General features: G+C 38.5%; 1 protein-coding gene across 1 annotated transcript in view; it reads left to right on the top strand.

The window, feature by feature from the left end:
- Positions 1–8,642: 8,642 nt before the first annotated feature.
- The window catches only part of CEP128 (centrosomal protein 128), a 95,133-nt gene continuing 77,506 nt past the window's right edge, over positions 8,643–26,269 (top strand). Inside the window, exons 1-8 of the mRNA XM_058807423.1 lie at positions 8,643–8,678; positions 10,124–10,281; positions 11,635–11,721; positions 13,126–13,252; positions 14,198–14,319; positions 17,419–17,510; positions 18,218–18,290; positions 25,135–25,251. Coding sequence (XP_058663406.1) covers positions 10,138–10,281; positions 11,635–11,721; positions 13,126–13,252; positions 14,198–14,319; positions 17,419–17,510; positions 18,218–18,290; positions 25,135–25,251 — 762 coding nt within the window. The 5' untranslated portion in view covers positions 8,643–8,678; positions 10,124–10,137. The remainder of the gene's footprint in view (positions 8,679–10,123; positions 10,282–11,634; positions 11,722–13,125; positions 13,253–14,197; positions 14,320–17,418; positions 17,511–18,217; positions 18,291–25,134; positions 25,252–26,269) is intronic.

Here is a 26,269-nt window from a genome sequence, read left to right as displayed (position 1 = left end):
AACTGCCAGCTATGATGATGATGACATGTCCGATCCCCTTGATGGAACATCCAAGGCATATGCCCAGGGAAAGAAGGATAACCAGGCTTAGAGGAGCCCTGCCTCTAGCCAGGTAGAGGCATGGGAAAACTGTGTTTTCTGGACTGTGTGGATTTGTTGGCCTGACACATCTGAACTGCAAGAGTATAAAGCTTTGGTTGACGCTGGTGCTCAATGTACATTAATTCCATCGAGACATGTGGTGACAGAGTCTGTTTCTATTGCTGGTGTGACAGGTGGACCCCAGGATTTCACTTTGGTGGAAGCTGATGTGAGCCTGACAATATTGCCTGGCACTGTCCAGCGACAGTTTGTCAGCTTCAAATATCTTCCAGCTTAATCTCTGTTTTCTCACAACCAATTTTGATGACCTAGTACGACTCGGAGCACAACAGAGTTCTTACTTCTCACAACATGACCTAGTTTGCCAGAAAAGACCAGAGATGTGTATCACGTCTCTAATTACAGTACTGCTGGAGTGATTTGTTGTGGTATCTTCTGTGTTACTCTCTGGCAGCCTGCCTCTCTCCCTCTTTTATTTCGGCTTCAGAGTTACTTTTTATATTTCACTGTGTATGGACAAAGCAGAGGAAAAACAGATTTATTGGTGGGAAGATAAGTAGTCCCAAGATTGGAGTCATTTCAGTAGCCTATCATAAACCAATTACTCACTTGTCTGGTGTACTTACCATTACTAATAGGGTAACCTGAATTAGCTACTTCATCATAATTGTGTTTCAGATTCCTAAACAAGAGGAAGGGTAATTTGCTTTGTTGCTCTTTCACCAAGAGCAAAGTATTTTGGAATACCTTTCATTTATTAGGGAAAAGGAGCATGCACATAAATACTGGCATCAGAAGCTTTGGCATGCCAACAGCTCTGTGGTAGTGGTGATAGTTCAGAAAGTGTTAATGGAAGGAAAAGTATCTTCCCAGCTATTTATAAGGGATCAAAAATGGAAATTATAAAAGATTGCATATAAAAAATGCAAAGCTGACACAAAGATGTTCAGAATAGACTCTAAAATAAATAAGAACTTCTTAATACATGATTTCTGGGCTTGAACCATAAATGAGAGAATGAAGGGACTCCTGTCATTGAAGGCCTGATAGCTTTGAAGGAAACAGGACAGTACATGCACCTTCAGCTGGGAAGAGCTCCAGGTCTGGATACACCTCCTTCTGTGCTTCAAGACTTGGCTTGCACATTCTGAGCCAGGAACATCAACAGAGTTTGGGTAGAAAAATGACTGTTGCTAACCACATGGTGTTTCTGTGGGTACTGGCTTCACTCGGAAAGGTTATGTTCTAAGTAAAATGATGTTTGCATTGTAGTTTCTAGCATGTTTAAGGAATTTTCTGGTTACAAGTTTGCAATCACTGTTCAGTTGTTTGTCTCTGTCAGGGCTCTGGCCTGGCCAACCCAACCATGCCAGCACCATGACCCTCTCTAGGAGCTCCAGGGTGTAGTAGGAGTCCTTGTAAAGCATATATGTTGTATAAGTGGCGTTGCCCAGATCCTAGTTGTTCTAAATGAGCTACAGCTGTGAAGTCCTTAATTGGGCAGCAGCTGTGGCTAGTGAAGGCAACTGGGATAAATGGGGGTGGGTTAACCTGTCAGGGAGAGCCTTGGTGGAGTTCTGATGAAGCAGCAGGAACAACACTGCTGAGAAGAACTGCTCATGAGAAATCCAGCCAGAAAGGTATGGGACTCTAGAAATATAATAACAACAATATGATTACAATACCGGGGTCTGGATCAGCTCAGGTCTGAGCTATTCAAACACTGAACTCATTCCCAGCCTGATTCCCACAGCCCCATCTTGCTGACTGGTTTTCCTGCATTTACTGGAGACCTATGTGGTAGCATTGTCTTCTCTCCAGTCCTGTCTCCTTGGCAGACCTTGGACACACATTATAGTCTTGCCTCCAGCTGTCTCTTGCTCCTCATAAATGGACACTGGATCTATTTTCATTCCCTGCCTTGCTGTGACTGTCAGTATCACCAACCCAGTCCTGCTGAGATGCTGCAGGACTGTGTCCTGTTGGCAAGGCCACTCTGTGCTGTGGCCATGCCTGGCTCACAGCCTGTAGTCCCCTCCTAGAGCGGCCTGTCAGAGCTGAGAGCACTGATGGCCCTGTCTGGCCTCCACCAGGCCCTTCCTCCAGCCCGCACAAAACCCAGGACCGTGTCAGCCTCCAGGGCTGTCAGTCCTGCCCCAGCACCACCACACACAAACATGGGCCCCGCTATGCCAGCCCTGCCACCCAGGCTGCCATCCTGGCCCAGCCTTAGCCTGTCCCAGTTCCCCAAGGAGGTGACAGTACCTGGGGTTGTAGCTGCCCCAAAGGCCACCAGCAGCCCAGCCCCTAGTGGGGCTGGTGGATGGAATGGGCTGCCAGGGCCTCTCTGCTGCTCGAGGAGGATCCTCTGTGGCTCCTGGTGCTGCCCTGAGGGAGCTGCTAGCCTTGCATTGCCATGCTCTGGCTTCATCTAGTCAGTTCCTGTGGGATCTCAGCACCTCAGGATGGAGGTGCAGAGAGGCCGAGACCACCCTTGGGGGGCTCGGGAGTCCTGGAATGTTGCCAGAAGTGTCTGGTGGCTGGACTTTGATCCGACACAGGAGACGACGCCTGTATGAGGACTGGGAAGGTTTCACTGGGTGAATGGTGAAGGGATAAGTTAGTTAAAGTGTAAAACACAGGGTTTAGGATTTTGGTACGGGGGGGGTCTAAAGAAGTAAGATGGAGGAATTGGGGCGTGTCCTGTTCTTCTTCTTCTTCTTCTTGGCCTCCATCTTCTGTGGTGGTCGTGGCACTTTGGGATTGGTTATTACTAAAAGTGCACCGGTTAATAAGGGTAGAAGGTATTGGGGAAAAATGATAAATATTGTACACGTAACTTAGGGTATAAAGATAAGTGACCGCCCCGGGGGCTCGCAGTGTGCCCATGGCTGACTTGCTGTGCAGACCTCTGTCGGGCTGAAAGAAAATCTTTTAGATAAACAATTAATAAACACCAAGACCGAGACGAGATCAGAAGTCTCTCCTCGTCCTTTGAAGCGCTGGGCTCTTCAAGGCCATCCCTGGGCCTTTCCAGGCCACCTAAACAGCACAGAAAACCTTACAAGTTCCCAGTCCTTCTGTTCAACTTTTTCAAGAACACGTCCAGTGAGATGGGGGAACTAAGAGTGTATTTGTAAGTCTACAGATAACCCCAGGCTAGGGAGGTCTCTGAACTCTGGATTAGAAAATAAATTCTAAATAGAAAAATACAGGTAGCTACATGCAATAAGACGTACCCTGCATGGCACAATTATGGAAATATGTTGCAATTATTCAATTTCATTTTGCATTTTTAGCACTGTCTGGAGTACTTTATCATCAAGAAGTAGACAAACAGGATTATTGACAGGATAGTAAGGAAAATAGTAGGTTTAGAAACATGACCTATACTGAAGGAATGATAGAACACAGTTGCTTAGCTTAGTTAAGACTGCAACTTTTACGCTGTAAAAAAGAACAATAATCAATAATTTTGATCACATCAGCTTAGAGCGACTGGCAACTTTTCAACCCTGTAGAACATTAATAAATGTTTCTCTTTTATATACTAAAACCAGTTAATGTATTAAAAGTATTACCAACAAGTGTAAATCCACAATTATAAATATAATCCTAAGAACAGACATGCAAAATCCTGTATGCCCTGAGGCTAGAGAAATTAAGTAATTTTTATCAATTAGAATATCTTGTGCTCTGATTCAAATAAACATATAGGAAAGAAAGTCACTTTTAAATCACTGTATATTGCAGATTTTTTTTTCTGGCTCTTTTTCAGAGACCCCTGCATGTTCCTATTAATTTAAACAGAGCAAGGCTTGGCAGGCATTTTTTCCACTGTTACAGGCACTCCCTCTAGTGACAGCCACGGTTTGTCATTTAGTACATATCATCTCAAGCATTGCAAGGCTCCGAATGCCATCATTTTTGTGATGCTTTCTGAAAAAAATAACATTATTATCATCTGCCAGATTTGATGTAGTTTCTTACTTATCCTTTCACAAATCAGATAAACCACAACAGGTTCTAACAGAGAAGCAATTAGGTCTAATTAGTGTTCCACATAGATCACCAGGTATCAACAGCCACATCTAGGAACATCTGCATGAGGAAATGTTTAAACTGGGAAAACAAATCAGTAAAGAGTAGATTAAAAGACTTGGTGGGATTTTTTTTTCTGACTAATCCATGTGTTTTGACATACTCGATGCTTGGAAGATATGCCAATTCCTACCTGTTTCTATTTCAGTATTGCAAATAATTTCTGGCCTCTCAGAAAAAAATACATTAGACACACTGCTTTGACACAGCATCATTTATCAAGTGTTTGAACAGCTATATGAAATAATTTTATTCTAGGTTCTTGAAGATTCATGTTCGTATAAAAAAACTGTCTTCTATTTCAAGGTAGTTTTGGAGTTTTATGGTTACGGAATATTGAGGAACTCTTGTGCTTTTCCTTACTGTAAGAAAAATCCATGAAAAACTGTGAAAATTGAAATACCCAGTAGGCTGCAGGATAAAGAGGAGGTGCTGCTGTGTAAAGCCTTATAAAGCCTCAGGCTGTCAATTCTAAGAGTGCTCAGAGAGATGAGCAAGATGAAACTATCTCTTGGCCTTAAGCAATTAGTTTAGGTCAGAATGATGAGAGCTGTTTTCAGGCAGTATATTCGTCTACAGAAAGAGTTATTGAATCACCGAGTCACAGAATCATTGAGATTGGAAGGGCCCTGGAAGCCATCTGCCCAAGCCCCTGATCAAGAAGGGTGACCTAGAGCTAGTTCCCCAGAACTGTGTTCAGACAGCTTTTGATTATTCCAAGGATGTAGATCCACAGCTTCTTCATGCTCCCTGTGCCAGTGTTTGGTCACCCTCAAGACTGAAAAGAGTTTCCCGATGATGACAGAAAGTCCTGTTCTGTTTGTGCCCGTTGCCTCTTGCCCTGTCACTGGACACTCTCCCTTCAAGTATTTACACACACTGATGAGATCCTCCAAGCCTTCTCTTCCCCAGGCTAGACAGCCCAGCTTTCTCAGCTTTTCCTCAATGGAGAGATTAATTATCTTGGTGTCCATCATCCTGCCAGTAGCTACCTCAGCAGCCATGGGTGCATCCCAGGGCCTATGTACTTATGTCTCTCTTTGTATATTTTTTTTCCTCAGGCTTACATTCCCTGTGCCTCTTCATCTAAAGTCAGCTTTCCAGCCATCTCTGACTTCCTTAGAAATAACCTCTAGCAGAAATGAATTTGCCCTCATAATTCAGACTTCAGATAGATCTTGCACTTTTCTTTGACTTGGGTCATGGCACATACTTCCTTTAATAAGGAGAACAGCGTGTTTAATAGAGGAGTTTGAGTGTTTATTACAACAATCATAAATAAAAAATGGCTTTCAAGCTCACTGACTTAGGTGACAATTCATCTACCACATGGTGCTTCTCCTCTTTTATGCATTTATGATAGCTGTTCATAAAAGAACTCATTTTCTGAGTACCATGAAAGGTGAATCTGTAGGACAGTTATTTATTTTGTGTTGTCTTTTTTTTTGATAGCCTTGTGAAAGAAATAGCGAAACAATTTCCTGAAAGCTACATGAATAATGACTTGTCATGGAGGACAAGTAGTATAGCATGAAAAGGTATCATTGGTGACAAATACAAAAATTTAAAAAATTGAATTTAAGCTTAAAAAAAAAGTTATAGTCCTTCTGGATTTTCTGCTCTTAAGGTATGTGTCCTCAGACTCAATACACATTTATTTATATATATATATGCACATTTATTTATATATATGTAATGGGTCAGAATAATATATCTTTTTTTTTTTAAAGTTTTAGCCAAGATCTGTATTTGTATTATATATTTGTATTACTCAAGGGGCACAACAGCATTAATCAAGCAGCACTAACCCAAAGTAAAAAGACCATGCTGGCCTCTCTAAATGCAAGCACCATCATGTTACTGTCTAACAGAGCACTTCAGATAACAGAATGCTGGGATATAACTTTTCAAATCCATCTAATAAAATTAAAGGGTTCTGTTCTTATAAAGTTAAACAACTACTTTATAATTTTGTCTAGTATAGTGGTTTGTTTTGCACAGTTAAATCATTTCTCATCATCCTCATTCCAAACTGAAGATGTATTGTAGCAATCTTATGAACATATTTAACATCCTTATGACAAAAGGAAACAAACCAGCAAACAAAATCACAATACTCTTTAGCTTCAAAAAAACAACTCCAAAAACATAACTCAGAACTGTAGTGGGTACATCAGTATAAACTACTAGGAAGAATAAAATTAATGTATGCATGCTCTTTGAAGGAAGAATCAGAACAGCTTTTTTTAAGGACAGATGTTCCTTATATGTTTTGAAAGTCATCTGAAGCTGTCAACAGAACTCTAGACACAGTTTATTTAGATTTTCAATCTGCCTTTAGCACAGTCTTCAGCAAGAACCCTTAAATTATGCAAAACCACAGAGTAGTAATAAAGCACTTTTACACTCTCAGAAGCAAGCCTCCAGAAATCATTGCTAGGAGGTCGGGAAGGCACACACGATTATACAAACTGAGGGTTTACAGGCCTGTAAACAGACACCAAAGGAAACAGCCTTTTTACAAACGAGCTCTGATGTGACAGATGTAGATGCCAGAAGAAACTACAGAGGGTTAGAGCATAGTACATAGCCAGGTTCATGTGCTCTCTCTCTCAATATCCTGCTGTCACTGATGAACACAGTGTGCTGGGCCAAATTTCAGAGGCCCAGGAGACATTTCCTGTAATCGGTCACAACATTCCTTATCCCTTTTCTCTCTTATAGGTCAGTCAGAGCAGCAGTGTGTAATACCTGGTCGTTTTTACTGCACACAAGGACAATGGATACAACATTTGGGAGCAGGGGAATGCGTGGCTTAAGGAAACGAGAAGCAGCCACGAACCAGGAAGGGAGACGCCTCCTTGTAAGAACAGCTGCTCTCGGTAGCTCAATGCCTTTCCCCACCCAGCCTATCAGCCATCTGCTCGCAAGCGGAACCGACTCGCCGGCTTTACCAGTGCGACAGCTAGCTGACCTGTTTGTAAACACCAATGTGTATTTTGTAAAAACTCAGCGTTTCACAAAACAACGCTGATAAACACCAGGTCACTTGCGGAACCTCCCACCAGCGTTCTCCGCAGGCCCAACGGCCTCCCCAGCAGGCGGGACCTGCCCGGCCCTCGCCGCTCTGCCGCCTCAAAGCCTCTCGGGAGTTGAAGTCCCGCACGCTGCCTTTTCCATGGCAGGCCCGCGGCTTGTGAACTCGGTGTCCCATGGAGCGCTGCGGGGGACCCGGCGCCCGGCCCGCGGCCCCGGCAGCTGGCGGCAGGGCGGCTAGTTCAAGTTGCCATAGCGGCGAGGTGAGGCGGGCGGGAGGTGCCCGGGGACGGGGCGGCCTCGCCTCGGAGCGCTGTGCGGTGCGGGCTGGGGGTGCGGAAGGGCCGCGGCCAGGGCGGTGTGCGGGAGGCGGCTGTCGGGCATGAGCGCCGCGGGCGGGCGGGCGCGGCTGGGAGCGGCGGCGGGAGGCGCGGGGTGCCGCGGGGCGCTCCGGAGGCCCGGCCGGCGGCGTGCCCGGCGCCGTTCTGGGCTCCTGTCTGCGCCAAAGAACCGGGGGACTCTCGGAGCTGGAGTCGGGTGTTAGTGAAGTTCCCTGCGTGTCCGGCAGGAGGAGGATTCTCCGAGGGCATTACTTGCTAATGAACAGTGCGAAGGAACCGTTTCTGTGTTGTGCTGCTGAAGAGTGCTGGGAGCACGGTGTGACAAATTGATAGTAAAATGGGGTGCTGGTCCCTGAAGGCACGATGGCGAATTATCATCTTCCTGTCTTTTTCCAGACTCAAATACAAACACTGAAGGAAAGGGCCTTTCAGGTGTCCTGTTGTTCCTTTCTGAAATTATTATAAATTTTTTTTCGTTGTGTTCAGTCTTAGCTACAAGGCTTCAACCATTCCTTTAACACTAACTTAGTTACCTAGTGATAGATTAGTCTGTGTGGAGCTGAACAAGTAAAACACTCGAGGAATAATCAAGTTGTGTACACTGACTTTTATCTTTTGTTTACTTGAGCTGAAGAGCTTGACGTTGAGATTGTCAGCTCTACTTCTTACCTGGCAGATCTGTTAAAATTCCTCAGTGAAGCTGAAATGCTCTGCTCCCTACAGGAAAGGAAAATACTGAGTATTGATGCTTTTCATCCATCAGTTCAGCAAAGGTTATGATCTGCTTGGGTAGAAAACCAGTAAGAACCAAATGACTCTCACTGTCAAGTAGGTCATATGTGCTGAAATTAGTGTTGCTTTTTGGAAAAAGTGATAAGCTTTTTTTTTGTTTGCTTTAATTAATAGGCGGATGTGCATATGGAACATTTCTACAAATTTCTACTTCTTTGTGATTTTTTTTAATCTAAAGTGAAACTTGCACAGTTCCTTTAAAAATGAGGATATTGCCTTATGTGAAACAGCTTCTTCACCTTAAAAGTACTTGTGGTTCCTTTTAGGTTGCTCATGAGAACAAAGAGGAATGCTTGACTGTAAATAGTAAGTTTTCTTCAGACAAAATGTCCTCCTTATCCTGTGCTTTCTTTTATTTTTACCTTGATTACTGTCCTTTCTTCTATGCTTTGGCTGTATGTATCTTAATGGGCCTATTTTTGGACAGCTGAAAATAAACCCATTAATCTTTCATGCTGTAAATAATTATTTCCCTTTTTTCCTTCAGTTGTTGCTTTTCAGTAGTTGGGGCTCTTATGGTTCAGTCTACTTTTTTATTGGGTTTTACTGATTGTTTATTTTTTTTACCAAATTGCAGTAAAGCCAATATTATTCCATGTTATTATATATACTAGTGTTTATTTTATTTTTCTTTGTCTTTGAAAATATCCCATAATTTCTATTTCCCAGTGTTTAGTGTTTATTCATGTTCAGTCTAATTAAGACTTCATTGCAGCTGACTAGAGTGAGGCACTGGAATAACAAATTCTGATACTGTTGGTAAAAATGTGCTTTAGTGAGGTGAGGTAAGAAGAGGAAAGATGAGTTAAATTCACCAGTTCAGTAAAAGAAGGAATACTGATATACTTGAGCACAGAGTAAGCATGTTGATCTGCTGTTCTTTCATGTTTGAAAGGTTTTTATCCAAGTCTGGGGGACACAAACGTGCAACCTTTTGAAAATAAAATATAAAGACTTGGAAAAACATCAAGTTGCCTCTATATAAAATATAATACAAGATTTGAATCCATCCATGGTTTCTTTTGTAAATTTCAGCTCTCATGGCTAGAAGAATGTCATCTTTACTGTGACTTTTTTGTTGGCTACAGGGGTTCAAGAGTTTGCTAGTCTATTTCTTCTTTCACCAAGTCATTCCATGACCTTAAGGCAAACTGCTGCAGTGTATAATAGCTTAAGAAAAAATTTCGATCTAACCTACCTTTTGAGGGTTATTTTAATCAGTTACTATGTGATTTTAGTATACTAAGCACAGCTGTCTGTAGTTTTTAATAATTTCACCCATCTGATGATTGTTGACCTATTTTCCCTCTATTTTGCTGTCCTTGAGATTTAGCAATCCCCATTCTGGAGACAGCTTAGTGAGTAGTGTGAGGTAAAGGAGAGAGTGGTTCTGCAGACCAGGAAGATTGATGAAACATTGATGTTTTATCACTGTCTTTGGGGGGGAGAATTTGCTTTGGGCTGTGATTTGATCATGGATACTGAACATTTGGAAGCAGTGAGATTGCATATTTTGATTTAATTCAATTCGCTCCTAAGAGGCTCTGCCTTCTGCATCTTGACCCTGCTTCAGAGTGGGAACAAAGGCAATAACTGAGGAGCAGTTGGAAGATCTGCTTCAGAAGTACATCCTGCTGACCCAAACCAGAAAGGCAAATGTCATCTGAGTTTCTGAAGTTGCTTTGGGAATGTTGTGCAAGATTTCAGTTACAGACAGGAATTAACACACATTACTTTTTCTTCCTGCCTAGGCTTCAAGACACTGATGGCAGATTCATCCAGTGATTCAGACAACTTATTTACGGGTCGGGTTGGAAGGCGGCCTTTGAGAGCATCCCACAGCAGAGCTCAGAACTATGGTGCTGAAGAAGTTACAGAGAAGATCCATACTTTAGCAAGCACTTTGCAGGTAGTTTACAAAATACAACTTTAAAGTATTTATAGAGCCTGCATTTCTGTAACACAGAGTCAAATTTTCATTTCTAAAGTTGTGGAATGTACTGTACAGATGGGAAACATTGCTTTCTCTGCAAACTAAAGATCTTTTGGGAAATAATTCATACTGCTTTTGAGTTGAAAGTGTGTGGCTTGTTGCACTTCTATACAGTTGCTGTTTCAGACAGTAATAGAGTGTTGTTAGAAACAATGATGTGTTGGGGAATATTATTTATAAAGTTAGCAAACTGAGTAAGGGCAGATCAGCTTTGTTAGACTCTCACAAAAGGCATGAAATTTTCTAGCAGAAAGTTTCAGCCTTGTCTTGGTTGTCTTTGTACTCTGTAACATTTCCAAATTTCTGACAGATATGTAAGTGGTCAATTCCTTCAGGAGACAGCTTACATTTCAAATATTTTCTAGATGTGAAAAAGCACTGTGAGAAGCATTATTTCTAAACTTGTAAGAGAGCAAGAAAAAGTGGAGGGTGTAGAGGGAATATCTGTTTTGCAAATGGAAGGAGACATTTAGCTATCCTGACACCATTAGTGCTGGAGAATTTATTCCCATTCTACTCTAGTTGACAGTTCTGACTACCTAGAGTGGGTGGGTGTATATTTTATTACTTATTATTTGGGTAGAAATATTTTTTTAATATATGAGAAGAGAAAAATCAATATAGAATGGTAAATTTAAAATTTAAAACTTGTTATCTGGAAAATAAACATCAATCTAGAAAAAATATAATAATAAGAATACAGTCTGACTACTTTTTAAAAGGGATTCTTTGGTATTCTGATTCTGTCAAACCTCTTTCTAGCTACTCTTCTGAAATTCTGATTTTAAGCAAATTGCTTTTTGTGGACTGCTTTTCAGCAGATATTCCATCTGATCCAGCTGTTTATCTGGTCAGAAAATATTCATGGAATGACCTTACCTAGTGTGTTCACCTTCAAAAACTTGTTATTTCTCAGATAACTATTCTGTTCTACAAGCAGGTAATGTTAAGATTGTTGGATTAAAAAGTTTTTTCTACAGAATGGCTGAAACTTAAAAAAACTTTTTATTTAATGTTGAGGCCTTGCTGTTGTACTGAAATTACAGAATCTGGTTGTTTTTTTTTTTTCTTCTTCATTTTCCTCCCTTTAGCCATGCTGTATCCCTTCAGATTCTGGTTTACTTGAATAGGATTTTGAATGCTTAGATCCTTTAGAAAGCATTTGTGTTTCAATTTAATCTTAGTAATCAATAAGAATAAAGGCAACAGTAATGTTTGATTAGAGGAAGTTTCTGTTTTAACTTTTTTTCTAAACCTTTTTTGTTTAAGGATACCAACAGAAATCTAAGACACGTTGACCATTTGCTAGGACAATACAGAGAATACAACAAGGAACAAACCAAAGCAATAACAACTGTGAGCAACTTTCAGTTTATCTTAACTTTTTTGGCCTTTTCCATTAGTAGAATTCATAGCTGAAAACTTGGTATTAATGGACAGAATATATAAGGAGTTAAGTAGGTGTAAACAGAAACTTTTAATATTTATTTGAGCAAACTAAATCATAATGTAGTAATATGTTATGTAATGAAACTCTGACAGGTTTTGTAAGCTTGTTACTTCTCTGTTTATAAGCACCCAGTAGATTATGTTATGGTGCTATGCAAAGTACAAGATGTGTAGCTGAAATAGAGTGTTAGGGAACATGTTTCTTTTGCAGGAAGAAGTGGTAAGATAAAAGCAGGGAATGAGATTGTGATCATACTGGTGTAGCTTTTTTTCCTATCATTCTACAGCAGTTTCTGGACCTGTTGACCAGCTTGCTCTAAATTGCAGAAAGGATGCAAAATTCCTAAAATTAGTCTTCTCATTTTAGAAACTCAAAACTCAAACTTGTACAAACTTGAAAATAGGTGTCTTAGAGAAAACAAAAAAAATTAATGCTGCTAGGGCAAGAGAGGTTTACAATTTGGTTACAAGCTGCAGCAGGTGCTGCCTTAAAACAGATACATCTGAAATGTAGAATATTTTACATGTGAAGGTAGAGTGAAGAAGCAAATGTGTAGAAAAGAAAGCTTTTCTTCAGAGAAAGAGATCCAACACCATATAATTCTGCAGGGTTAAAGCATCAATTTAACCAATATACATACAAGCCAGTATAAAAGCTTCTCTTAGAAAAAGGAGAACCTTTAGAAATTGATGTTTTGTGGATTGTCAAATAAAGGTGTAACAAGGCAGGTGGCTAAGAACCAAAGTTAACAAATGCAATTGTTAAAAAAACGAGATGTCAGTTTGAAAAATTAAGAACTAATTTTTGAATATAGCTAGTTCTGTAGTCTTAAATTGGGAATGGCTTCCTTTTCCTGGAAGTAAAACTTCTAAAAATAGAGGTTTCTGTAAAGCTGCTTAGGGAAATTTGATAGCCATGTAAAATTGATTCCAGATAGGGCTGGTGGAGGAATTCCAGTAAAAAATAATTTCTTGGAAGTTATTTTCTGAATTTTGTAGAGCTGTTAATGAGCATTGCTGGCAAATAGGTCTTATTTTGGTTGTAGGAGATAAACTTTTGAGTTTTCATGGTGGTGCACCACTGTTTTAAGAAACTTGATATTTGAAGCTGCCATTGTTGGAAGCATGTTTTGCTATATTTACCGGAATGTGATATATGAGATATTGAAGAAAAGCTGTTATTAATTCATAGCTGTAATTGGCTTAAAATAGCTTTTATACTCTTAATGACTTTTAAATAAACAATATTTTCCATGCTTTTTAAAAAACAAGTCTGTGTTCATATTTCAATAAGTTATAACTTTTCTACAGTTGAAAGAAACACTGGAGCAATCTATAGGTCAGTTGAGGAGCCAGCGACTAACACGAAACTGTGGAATGAGAAGTGCATCTCTCTCAAGCTTATATCCCAGTGACCTGGATGGAGAAGGAACATCAGGTAAAATACTTGAAGGGCTTGAGTATGCTTGAATTATGTCATATGGCTGTGCTATGCAAAAAGGAAATTAGGAAAAATGTGTAGAGATGGTCTTATGGAAAGTCATCGTTGATGACTTAAAAGAAACCGAGTTTAGAAATCTGGGAGACCTGCATTAAGTTATGCAGTTGTTTATGTGGTAAATTTTTCCAGCTTTGTGTTTCTGTTAGTATTTTCTGCCGGCATCCCAGGAGATCTAAATGAAATGTTGATTCTTTCAGCTGAGGAAATTAATTTTCCACTGCATGAGTTGTAGGTACATACAGGTTAAAACTAAATCCAAAAGATATTGCAGCTTCTGAAGCTTGCTTCACAGCAAAAAGGGAATTTAAATGTTAAATGCATGAGATTATGGATGTTTGGAAACAGTGGAAAAGAAAAAACAGAAATTATTTATGACCCACAAAAGAGTAGGGTTTTTTTTCCTTGTATATCTCACAAAATTCATTAATATTTTGGGAAAAGGTATGTTTGGGAGGAGTGTTTCTTTTAGAGGTAGTATTGAATATATTTTAGCAGAAAGCTCTAAAAATTTAATTTCTCTGTAAAAGCTGTGAAATATAATAGTTTGAAGATCTGATAGATTCATGTGGAGGAAAAAGTGGTTGGTTGGGCAAATAAAATTTGAGGCAAAACTACTCCTTGGAGAAAAAATTCCTCTTTCTGGAATACTTGTATGTCATGGGTAAGAAATGTTTAAAGTGAAGAAGAATCCTGGGAAGAGCTAAGAGTCATATACATGATAGGTAATATAGGTAATTCAGTAGTTGTTTTGTCTGTAATATGACCTAGAAGGATATTGTCAAGATGAAATAAGCCGTTTTTGTGAAGCAAAATGCAGAATTTCCCATACTAAATTTTGTTTTCCTGCTTTTTTTTTTTTTTTTTGTATCATATCTGCTGCAGCCAACCACCACTTCCTGCCCACTTCTCCTCTCAGGGATTACGGACGCGCACAGGGCAATAAGCACCGAAGGTCTCGATCTGCAAGTGTTCGGTTTGTCAGTGAGGCAGACAATGTGGAGCAGGTACCGAGCACTAATGGGAGCTGCTGTTCCAAACAGGCAGTATGTTTGCTCTTTGAGAGTCCAAGAGTCTCAAAGACTCTTTGCTTTTACATTAAATGAGGTGATTCTGAAGATGCAGCTAAGAATGTTTCAGTTATGATTTGTGCTTTCAATGTTACCTGCTTTTTTCATTAGGCAGTCACCTCTTGTATCTGTCATGAAATTTCGTGCAAATCATTATAGAGAAAAAGATGCAGATGGTAGTGGTATCAAAAGTAAAATATGAAAATAATCTTCCTACTTTTTAGGCTGTCTAATGACAAAGAAAAATAATCTCTGAGTAGCCTGTTTAGTCTGGAGACTACTGAGAGGGGATCTCAGTAATGCATATTAATATCTCTAACATGGGTGTCAAGAGGAGGGTGCCAGACTGTTCAGTGGTGACCAGTCGCAGGACAGGCAGCAATGGCCATGAACTGAAACACAAGAATTCCACCTCAGTGTGAGGAAGAGCTTTACAGTGAGTATGGCAGAGCAGTGGCACAGGCTGCCCAGGGAGGTTTTGGAGTCTTCCTCTGGAGACATTCAGAACCCACTTGGACAAGTTCCTATGTCACCTTTTCTAGGTGACCCTCCTTTGGCAGGGTGTCACAATTGAATCAGGAATGGATGAATGAGTGACACACTCCAGATCTCTTCAGGAGGCTAATAATTTTATTAGGAACCCATTCCTTTTTATACCCTGTTCAGACACAGATGGACCTGACTGGTCCTTTAATCAACACAGCTCACATGATTGGCTAATTAAGGAGACACCCTTTGGTAAACATCTTATGGGAAAACAACTGTTCAAAACACCAGCTGCAAGGCTGTTTTAATTCTTTCTCTCAGCCTTCTCAAAACTCCCCAGAACAATTCTTGGGATTGTTTATCTTGCTTTCTCTCTCTGACCAGGTTGTCAGTATCCACAGCAGGGGGCTTGGATGGGATGACCTCCAGAGGTCCCTTCCAGGCAGTTAACCCTCACCTTTGTGCTGAAGCTCACTGAGGCTGTGAAGGGGGTTATTCTGCTTTAGCTAATGGTGTAGGGTCTTAGTGCTTTTGCTTTTAGTTCAGAGTAGCTTGACTTGATTTTGAACCAGGTAGTTCTTCATCTTAGTTCTTGGTCTGACCTGTGAGTGGGATAATTTGAGCCTGTGTTTCAGGGAGATGATGGGAGGAGTAGATGTGTGTGCCACAGGTAATTTTCATATTCCTTAACCTGTATCTGCTTGCAGACTTCAGAAAAAATAAATTAATTACCTTAATGGATAAGATTATATGTTTCTGTTATCCTACAGGTAGAGAGGAGATTTCACTACCTGTTTTTGCTTTTTTCAGACAGGGTGGATAGACTTGCTTGAGTGAATCTGTGTAGACTAATGTTAAAGAAGCTGATTGTAAGGTATTCACATTGACTTTATTAAATCAATCTCAGCTTCCAAATAATTTTAAACTTAACTACAACAAGTTTTCTCAGTTGACTTTTTGGGAAATGATAGAAATTTTGGACTTTTATTTTACCCTGTTTCATTGTCTTTTCAATCAAGTTCTCCCCCCATTCCTTCTTCTCCCAAGGTAAGTGTAGAAAATAATTCTTGGAAGGAAATATTATATGGGAATCTTTCCTCCCAACCATCCAAAATCCTTAGGACTATTTTAGATTATTTCTTGATATTCTATAAATATCTTGGAAATTTTATTCAAGGGAGTTCCTGCAATGCATACTAAGTTCTTAATATTAAGTAACTATGTAGGCAAATAGCATTTTTTTCTGGTTTTGATGATAACTGCTGGTTTATGTTTGTTCCTTATTCTTGCTTTTCAGTGGGTGAATGTGGCCTTTTTCTTGTCATTAACTATTTTGTGAGAAGAGTATAGTGCTTTGAGGAATGGTAAACTAGAAGTAGCCATTGATCATGATCATAGGTAGAAATTACACCAGAGATAAAGCTGTACTGCTTAAGTAAAGTTGTGGCTTTTTCTTTTTTCTGCAACCACTGTTCTCTTTATTCCCATTCTGAATTTTTCTGACTGAAGTAATTTTTCAGCCAAATGGTCTTTTAACTCATTCAAGTCCCTCTCTTTCTTAGCACATACATGTTGAAAATACAATGTGTTATTTCAAAGTCCTTCAGGTCAGGTGGGAATTTATGGTTAATCACACAGGGGAGGTAGTAGTGCCTGTGTCTGAATGTTGAGGGTAGTCAGCTTGATTGTGGAAGATCCAGGTTTAAATCTAGGACACAGAACAAAGGAATGTTATAAATTAGGTTTTTTCATAAAGATAATCCTGGCCATGGAATTGTTGACAGCAATAGGTTGCATTAGGATGGATTAACTGTCACTTTCTGTTCCATGAAGAATGAATGACCTGTTCAATTTTTATTTGCTCCCTAAAACTTTGATGATAAATGAGGAGCTTGCTGAATGGGGAGAATGGGAGGTTTTTCAGAAAAAACCTCCTTTGTCAGAAAGTACTTTTCAGAAAGTAGATGGGTGGTTTTGTTTTTTGGTTGGTTTTTTTTTCTTTTTTTTCCTGAGGTTTGAAAAAAAAAGTATGTCAGGTCTTGGGCAAGGTAAAATATCTATTCTTGGTAGATTATTATGCTGTACTGCTTGTTTCATTTCAAGTTCCTATGTAATCTATTTTTAGTAGCATATATAGCTGGGCAGAACTTTGTTTTACCAATACTTGTATCTATTAACATGAAATATGTCTCTCCTGAACATTACTTGTTCAGATATTTCAATTTGCTTTGCATTGAGTTGAAGAGCTGGTATAGTTTGTAAGCTCTGAACCACATTAAAAAAACATAGTTAGGAAACTTGGTTTATCAAATAAAGTACTGAAAGTTAAACTGCATTGAGCAAGTATTGTGAAGGGTGGGTTGAAACAGAAGTGCATAAGCCTCATCCAGTCATCCAGGCTCAACTACAGTACATGGAGTTTTAGTCTTTCTAGGTTATTTTCATCTGGTTTATTTTAAAAAGTGTGTAATGTGTAGATATCTAATTTTGGAATATCACAGAAAAAAAGGGTTCCTAAGCCTTGGCATAATTTGTGTATTTCATTTACAGCTGCATTCTTTCCACCAGTCTCTTCGGGATCTCAGCAGTGAGCAGGTTCGCCTGGGAGATGACATCAGTCGCGAGCTTTCAAGAAGAAATCGGTACAAACAGAATAAAACTCCGTGTGGAGAACAGTGTGGAAAAAAATTCTAAAAACTCTTTTAGTTCAGAAAATAATTTTGTGGAGAATGAGTGATTGTGCAACATGTAGATGAAAGCAGGGTTATGAACTGCTTGTTTTATGTAATCTTCTGCAGTATTTATAAATGTTAGTAACACCTACTGATTCCAAATTGTATAATATATGGGGCTTTACTCAGCTTTTTCAAATATATGCACGAAATAACAAGGTCTAGGGGTTTTCTTTTATTATAACTTTGCTCTTAGTTTGTTCTTGTAACTGAGTCCCTTCAGGGCAAGCTCTCTTGCAGGCCGTAATGTATATACTTTGTCAACATGTGGTGCTTTGTACAATAGCAATGACAGGAGTTAGACTGTTAATCCCTAGTAGGAAAGGACTGTTCAAAAGGACTGTGTAGATGTGTCCATAATTTTTTACTTGTTGACCTGATACCTGGCTGATACTTACATGCTCTGTTTCTTCACTTGAGGAATGGGAATGCTTTTTATAATGAATTTTCCACTTGGGGCTTGTTTCTCATTATGCTATAAATTATTATGAATTAGCTATAGAACAAATTGAGGAAGCAAAAAATTCTGGGGGGAGTTGTTGCTGCTTAAAATTATCATGGGTGCTACTTAGCTTCTACACTGTAGAATGTTGTCTTACTTATATTTTTCTATGAAGGACTGATGCTGAATTAAGAAAGACTCTAGAAGAATTGTCTGAAAAGCTCACTGAGTCCCAAAGACAAGAAACGGTGAGTGTGACTCACATGAAAAGGATTATTTTAATCTGGTATTCTAAACAAGATGTGGGCTTCTAGTTTAAAGTATCTGTTGGTAATTGGTATGACATACTGATATGTATATCTGAACATGATCTTATTTGGGTTGCTATAGGTTGTTGAAATGTTACCCTTTGATGATGAAATCAGCAAGGCAAGTTTTATACTTCAGGTGCTTGTTTTAAGTACAAATGTTTTGCAGGTGTGTGTATTGCGTGTTTTTCTGTTTCAAAATATACAGCCTTGGAGAAAGGTGTATTTTAACTTTGAACATTGGTTTGAATGCCTATAATTGTTCAAGGTACCTTTGGAAAGATACAAGCTTTCCCGTGTTAAGATGATAAATACATTTGTTTCTTCTTCCTTCATCACTCCCTCCCTGTTCTTTTCAATCCTTATCATCTGTGTAGCAAAATGGAAGGAGTCTCTTTGGGCTGTACTCTTCTCTAAAGGCTTGCTGACAAAATGTAGCAAAGGAGGGAGGACAGCCGTGACAGTCTTTTCTTTTTTGTTTCCTGTATCTGCTGGAAGCAGACTAACTGCACTCTATGTTACTTAAATCTGAGAGAGATCTGCTATTGAGATCGAAGTCAAACATCATATTGCTGTAGGAACAAGAGAAGTTGAGAATCACCCCAGTAATAAGTAGGTGAGAATCCTGTAGGTAGCTCTTGACACGTAGGACTTGTGTGTATGCTTTATGTAAGCATTTACTGTGATACTAGTAGCAAAGCTGACTTTCCAGAGCAGGTGTTGTACGTGCATATTTTCCTGTAGGTGATTCATCTTGCTCTAAAATTGCATGAATTGGTACTAAATGCTCTGCCAAGGGCTGTAGTGGTGTGTTTGTCACTGATAACAATATCATTGGCGTGGACCACTTGTTGGTACCAGCAGACTTAATAAATATCCTTGTGTAAATTCATGTTACTGGATTAAATTGGAGATTGATTCAAGAGACACTATCTGTACCAGTTATGTTCTTGATATGGTAGAGTCTATCAGGGAAAGAAGACTTGCCTTGACAGCCTTTGTAGAAAAATATGATGGGATTGTCTTTGTTAGAATGTTAATTTTGATTTCTCCTAGTAGCCTGGTAGGATAAAATAAGTTTATCTGATAAAGAATTCTTGATACTTGGAAAATGCTGTGTTTTTCTTGTAGCAGACTTCTCAGTATACTTACTTTTTTCTCTTCCATGTATCAGGAATTAGCAAACTCAATTTTAACCAAGGTGGTTCTCAAGAAAATAGCTGCTACAGCTGGCTACATTACAACTGTTCAGTGCCATTGCATGAGAGAAACAAATGTTCCTCAATCCTCTGGAATGGAGGCATGCACTGTCTGTTCATTAATGAAAGAAATAACTAGCTCTTTGACCTCCTACACTACTCAGTGCAATACAGCAAGTAGGGTTTCAAGACATGAAATTGAAGGTTATAACTTTTGACCTGAGAGAAGCAAAAACTGAGAGAGGTGAGGTGTAACAAGGAAGTCTTCTGTAGATTGTTAATGGTAAGGGCAATATCAGAAGAGTAAATCTCTTAATTGGGAGGGAACGTTATAATGCAATAAAGCTATGAAAACTGAAATATTTACTGATATTCTTTTAGTGAAGACACAAATGCTGCAGTAAGCTGCAGTGGGATGATTTTTATGTGTAAGACTAGTAAGAATTCACCTGGAATATTCTGCTCATTGCTGATTGCTGATTTTATGAAGAACATCATAAAGCCAGATGGAAAGAAGACTGGAAAGAGGAGAGGGGGGGAAAAGAAAAGGGGAAAAATAAAAAAGGCCACTAATTCAAAGACTTCAAAAAGACAGAACAATAGCTGTGATTCAGTTTGCACAAGAAACAGGTCATTAGGAAGGATCTAGCCATGTATGATGAATGCCCAAAAAGTGGAAGTTTACTGTACAATATAAGACAGTCATCTAATGATAATTTTGTACAATAAAAGTCTAATCACCTGTGAGTTAGGAGCTTCTTGGTCTGGAAGTGATCTGTTTGCTTTCTGTACTGAGAAATAATCCCTCTGTGGATTTCTTTTTTGAAACTTGTCCAGTCTTTATTATAACTTGCATGTCTTTATGATCTTGTCTCATAGCAAGGGGTTCTCAAAATAGATTATATATTATATGAGGAGCTGCTGCTTTTTTTGGTGATCTGGTTTCTTGGGGTTTTTTTGTGTTTATGTGTTTTGGTTGATGTGTTTTGTCTTGGGTTTTTTGTTTGTTGTTGCAGGGTGTTTATTTGTTTGGGTTTTAAATCTAATTTTTCATCCCTAATTTTAACTTGGGAGGTTGTTCAGTTTCTTCAGAGGCTTTTCAGAGTGTTACTTTTTGGGCCAAAAAATTCTGACTTAATGCACTATCGTGTCCAGCCAATTCCCCACCGCTTAAAAAGCCTACTGGTAGCAACATTGTGCACTGCTGCTTTGCCAGGGCTCTCCAATCCTAGATGTGGATCTCTTGCCCTTGTTCAAAGCCTTCTGATCTCCTATTACCTGATGAGGCTGGCAGAATCAGTGAGATGAGGTAAATGCAAAAAAGGGGAATTTAGTATGGATATTAAAAATAAAAATAACTCTCATGGTATGCATAGCAAAGCATGCATGAGATTAGAGTGCATGTAGAAACTAGGGTCTGTTATTGTAGATATTTGACATCCTTTAGCATGTGTATTCATTTAGGAATTTTTCTAATGAGATTGCTTAATTCAGAATTGATTGTCATTGGTGAAAACGAGTTGGATAAGACAAAATACTAAACTTCTTTGTGCAACGTTGTTTGGGAACTTTTATCCTTAATGCCTTTAGGCTTGGGAGTGTTTATCACCTCAGGCATTGCCATCCATGTATTTATATTCTGCTGTATGATTCTTGGCAATAAATTGTCAACTTGAAATCTTGATAATTTCACAGGATGAGCTCATGGTAGAAACATTCTTTTCGGTTCAGTGTCCTTAAGTCCTTTATTTTTTAGAGACATATATCTAAATTCTTGCAGTTTGGTATATTTGGTCCTGTTTGAAAATTGCCTATATGTAGATGTGTGATGATAAAGGTTAAGTCACTACAGTTCTTCTGAGTCACTAGTTCAGGATTTATTTTATAAGGGTTTATGATTCTTAGAGCCTTTTTGATGCTGCATTTGAGTACTTTAGGATTCATACATCACAATCACAGCACATTATTTTACCTCAAAAGAGAACTTTTCCATGCCAATATAAAAAACAGATGACATTGAAGGTGGTGACTCAAGCATAGTTGGGTGCCTGTTTCAAGTCAAGCACTCTTCATGGCCTTGTACTTGAGAGTTTATGTGCAGTTTTGCTAAAAAGCCTTTCTGGTTCTGCAACTCTCTATATCAGAATCTCTTTCTTACCTAGACATTTTGTGAGATTCCTTTGTTCTTGAAAAGGGTTTGGATGATCGCTAGACAGGCATATAAGCAATTGAAAGAATATTTACTTACTTTATGGTTATATAAGATAGCCCTCTTGGATATTTTGTTGCAATTGCTTGGATAGATGCACATCTCAAATAGCACAAGATGCTGATCTTTATACATAAAAAGCAACTTCATCAGAGCACAGTTTAGTTAAAATTAAGTAGATGCTTGATTGAGGTGGTGCTGTTATGAAATGATGGTAGACTGTCTCTGGAAGAAAACAGTGTCAAGTGAAATTGGTCTTACATGGAGTTACTGTGGTTATGATACCTCAGAGAGCCAGGATTGTTGTCAGATAATGAACTGTTCCTCAGAAGATCTGGAATAAGGAATTTTCATGCTGCACTGGTGACTTGTAAAAGGAACACATATTATCATTTGCCATGAGGGAGAAGTTTAAAGTTTAAAACAATATTTAAAGTTCTATCTCTGAAAATAGTTTTCTCTTTTGTGATTTTAATACTCCTGTTTCAAGTATGCATTGACGATAAAATGGGTCGTAGCAAGAACAGCAGCAAAAATCTGTTGAAATAGATTTCTATTAGCAGGACTTTTGCACTAGAAATAACAGTGGAAAGCTGAAAAACAGGTCAGAACTTCAATAAGTAGGATGGTGCTTTTTGTACAGTAGGCATCCAGCATCTTCCATGAGATTATATTTAGCTGCATGACTTAAATGTCACCCTAGTTTTACAAAGGACATGCTGTTCTTTGTGTTTAATTGTGGGGGAGGGGAGGAGCTTTTTGATAGCAGCAAAATATATGAAAGCAGATTAAGCTACCTGAAAGCTGGAGTGGAGACACAGCTCTAGTATCATCATCATTATTCAGATAGTCTGTTGCTAAAAATGCGTGCTTGAAATCACATTCTAATATGTTCTGAATGCAGTAATTTAGTGCTAGTATTTCGTGTCATTGTGTAGGGCCTCTATAATCTTTGTACTGTCCTTTGGTGAAGCGCTGGTCTACACTAAGCACTAAGAATTTTGATAACATTCAGAGGTCAAGATACAGTTTCATGGTAGAGGTGTTGTTCTGAGTCAGGGTCATTTGGAACAAAGGAAGACAAGTATGTTTTTAAGTTTACTTTGCAAGTACTTCTTAATAAATTAAACTGTTTCTAATTTCTTTTTAATCCCTACTGTTATATGCTGCAGGCTCTGTGACAATCTTAGAAAAGTCAGAGAGGCTACAAAAACAGGGAACATAATTCTCGTGGGACATTAAAGCCTTGCTGTAGTGCAAAGGTGTTACCAATACCATACCAATATAGAAAGTATGGGAAACAAATAGGAGTTATAAGTAGCATCAAAATGTTTGATGGTTTGTGTTGGTTGTGGGGTTTTAATTTTTATTTTTGTTAAAGAGGATTATGTCTGTAGCTGAAATTTCCATGACAAATATTATGATATATAGTCCATCTTTTGTAGTACCTTGTTAGAAATAATACAACAATTGTGTCCTGGAAGTGAGTTGAAGGAAGTCAGAGGCAAGGCAAATCACCTCATAAAGTTACTTTCTTACTTGTTCTGAGTTAGTGATAAGTTGTAATGAAATCTGAACTTTGCAGGAATCTAAAGCCTGTCTAGTGCTGCCTTGTGTTCTGTTATCTGCTGTGCATGCTAGACCCATGACAGTGAAAAAGTTACTGAAGTCTCCTTTGGGATGTCATCTTCAGGGGTGATGTTACTTTTGAATCTTCTGTCAAGTCAAAATTGTATGTTTTCTTTCTTAATAGTGCAATATAATTAGTGCACTAAATTAGTGCTTAATAGCACTAAAGCTATTAAGAATGTGCTTCATTGAAAAAGGTGCATGAGAGACCTGAGAAAGCTTCTGTCTTCAGAAACACATAGTCAAAACTTTTTCAAAAAATGTTAAAACATTACTGTTTCATTTCTTTATGTTAGATATGTATGGGGGGAAAGATGACAGCTTATTGCTTGGTTTCAGCAAAGCTGTAGCAAGTTTAATGACAGTGTTATTTTCTGTTCCTACTACCTAGTATCATTGTTTCTGTTAGCTGGAGTATTTTATGAATTCTGAGAAGTAATGCTAAGTGGTACTTGTCAAAACAAACATTGCCATGTGGTCTTTTTCTTTTTTTTATACATTAGTTTTTAGTAAATAATTTTTCTGGATTATGACTGCAGAGCTTTCATAGCTTCATGAAAGTGTGTGGTTTGATGCAGTACCAGGCACCTTCTGATGATTTTAGGAAAAAATACAATATTCCAGACTGTAAGCTGACTGTTCATCTGGCTGCACAAACAAGAAGTGTTTTCTGAGAGATGTATTCTGTTGTAAAGAAAGTGTTTTGTTCATCCAGCCTTGTGAAGCCCAGATTATAAGTGTAGCCTTGATTGTGTTTCTGTTGCTACATGAATTGTGTTGCTTGTGGTAACATTTTCTATGCATGCATATGCCTAGTCCTAATAGAAGTGTGCTTAACGGGGAAAGATGAGAATTTATTCATCTCCACGTCCATCAAAAGCTAATAGTCAAATGTTGCTTTATTTTTTATCTCTTTTTATCTCTTTCTCTTTTTATCTAATTATAATTTGGTAATGGATATATTGTTTTCTGGTGTTTTAAAATAATTAGTTTTAAGGTAGGGAGGAAATGATACATAAATATTTTTCTTACTAATCTTTAATGGAACAAATTTAATTTGCTGCCTCAAGAGGGTGCTGTCTGCTAGCAGCTTGAATTGCAAAAGTGAAGTAATTCTGGTATTCTAGTCTGATTGAACTTTTATGTTCATAATCCAAGTTGCTTTAATAAACACCTGTTGTTGTTTGTATTAGTTTCTACATGGATTCACAAAATACTGGGGAAAAAGCTTAAGTGATGTAATTATTTTGTGTTGTTACACTCATTTTCATGTATTTAGTTCTTGTTTACAACTTTTTACTCACAGAGTTTGGATCATTAAAGAGGCAAACATTGGTCTGTTTTGCAGGCTGGAGATATGAAATAAATGTCCTTCCAGAGGTTAATCAGGCTTGTGACAGAGTAGCTAAGACTTTCGTATTGCAACTTCACATTAGGCTGCTCTAACCTTGATAATGAGATATTTAACCCTTGAGTAGAGCCACCACTGTAGAGAAAAATATGCATACACATAAAGGAGAATCCTGCCAGCAAGATAACAGTTTGGTTCCCTGCCTGAGTACTTCTGGAGTACTGACTGCTATAACTAGTTATTTTCTCTACAATTCTAAATCTGCTCTAATAAAATACAAATGGTGTTCTCTTTTCATTTTGTCCCATGATCTATTTACATTTTTGCTATTGATATTTTCACATGTATTAAAAGGCACACTAATTTCCAACAGCATGTATTTTTTTCCTTGTGAAGGTATCAGAACGAGTAGAGAGGAGACTTCAGGAGATAGAAGAAGAGATGCGTGCTGAAAGACAGCTCATAGAAAGGCGCCAGGACCAGCTGGGCCATGTGTCTCTTCAGTTACAGGAGGTATGAAATGAAAGCTTCCCTTGTAGTTTGGATTTAGTTATGAATGTGTTGCATTTGTGAGCCTGTACCTGTCAAATTGACAGAAGAGCTCATATCTTAGGCACATGTTTTAGCTCAGTCCAGCTCACATTGTTTTGATGATCAGATAATACCAAGCACAGTCTCTGTCCTTCATTATATTGTCTTGACTATATTTAGACTTTTTGGTAACTGCCACAAATCTTCTAACAACCTACCCCCTATGCCCTTCCTGAAAACCTAAGCAAACAAAAGCAAGTCATTACCTGGGTTTTTTCAATTAAAAGTATACCTTTTATTTTCTAAAAGGTAAACTTCGCTTGCTCATGCAAATGAACACTTTCATTTATTTCAACAAGCAATCTAAAGCACTGTGTAGTGGCCAGACAACTTTTCAGTGCTTTCAGTTTTATTCAGCAATACCTGATGAAATAAAAATTACTGTTTAGGAGACAAATAGAAATGTTCAGAATAGAATTTAAAGTTTGGGACAGCTATTAGCTTTTTTCCTTCTTATTTTAGAAAACATATGAAAAATACTTCTTTTTGATTTTACTTCTTTTTGGAAAATCTATTTCTTCACATAGAGTGACTTTTTATTTCACTCCACTTAAGATTTGCAATGTTATCTCTATCTGTGCAGTAGGATACTAAAATTGAAAAGAAATATGCAATTCCTTGGTTTTCACTCTTAGTATTTGTAACATAGCTTTTTGGAAGGCTTGATACTGTGTGGTGATACTGAGGAACCTTGTTCATGATGCTACGTATTTCTTGTAAAGCTAGAGACTGTTCAAAGATGTCATATTTTAGAAGATTATATGCTTTTTTTAAAATATAGATAAAAAGTAACATTTATCAAAAGGCTTGGAATTGTTCTGCCAGTATTTCAGAAAGACTTTTTGTTTCATTTTCCTTCCAGTTCATGCCCTGTTGGGTGAAAGGAACTAGTGTACTGACTTTCAATTTTCATCACTCTTTAATATGCCTATGTCCACCT

This window comes from Ammospiza caudacuta, chromosome 6, assembly GCF_027887145.1.
Source record: "Ammospiza caudacuta isolate bAmmCau1 chromosome 6, bAmmCau1.pri, whole genome shotgun sequence".
Taxonomy (NCBI): Eukaryota; Metazoa; Chordata; class Aves; order Passeriformes; family Passerellidae; genus Ammospiza; species Ammospiza caudacuta.
This window is presented reverse-complemented; position numbering and strand designations above follow the sequence as displayed.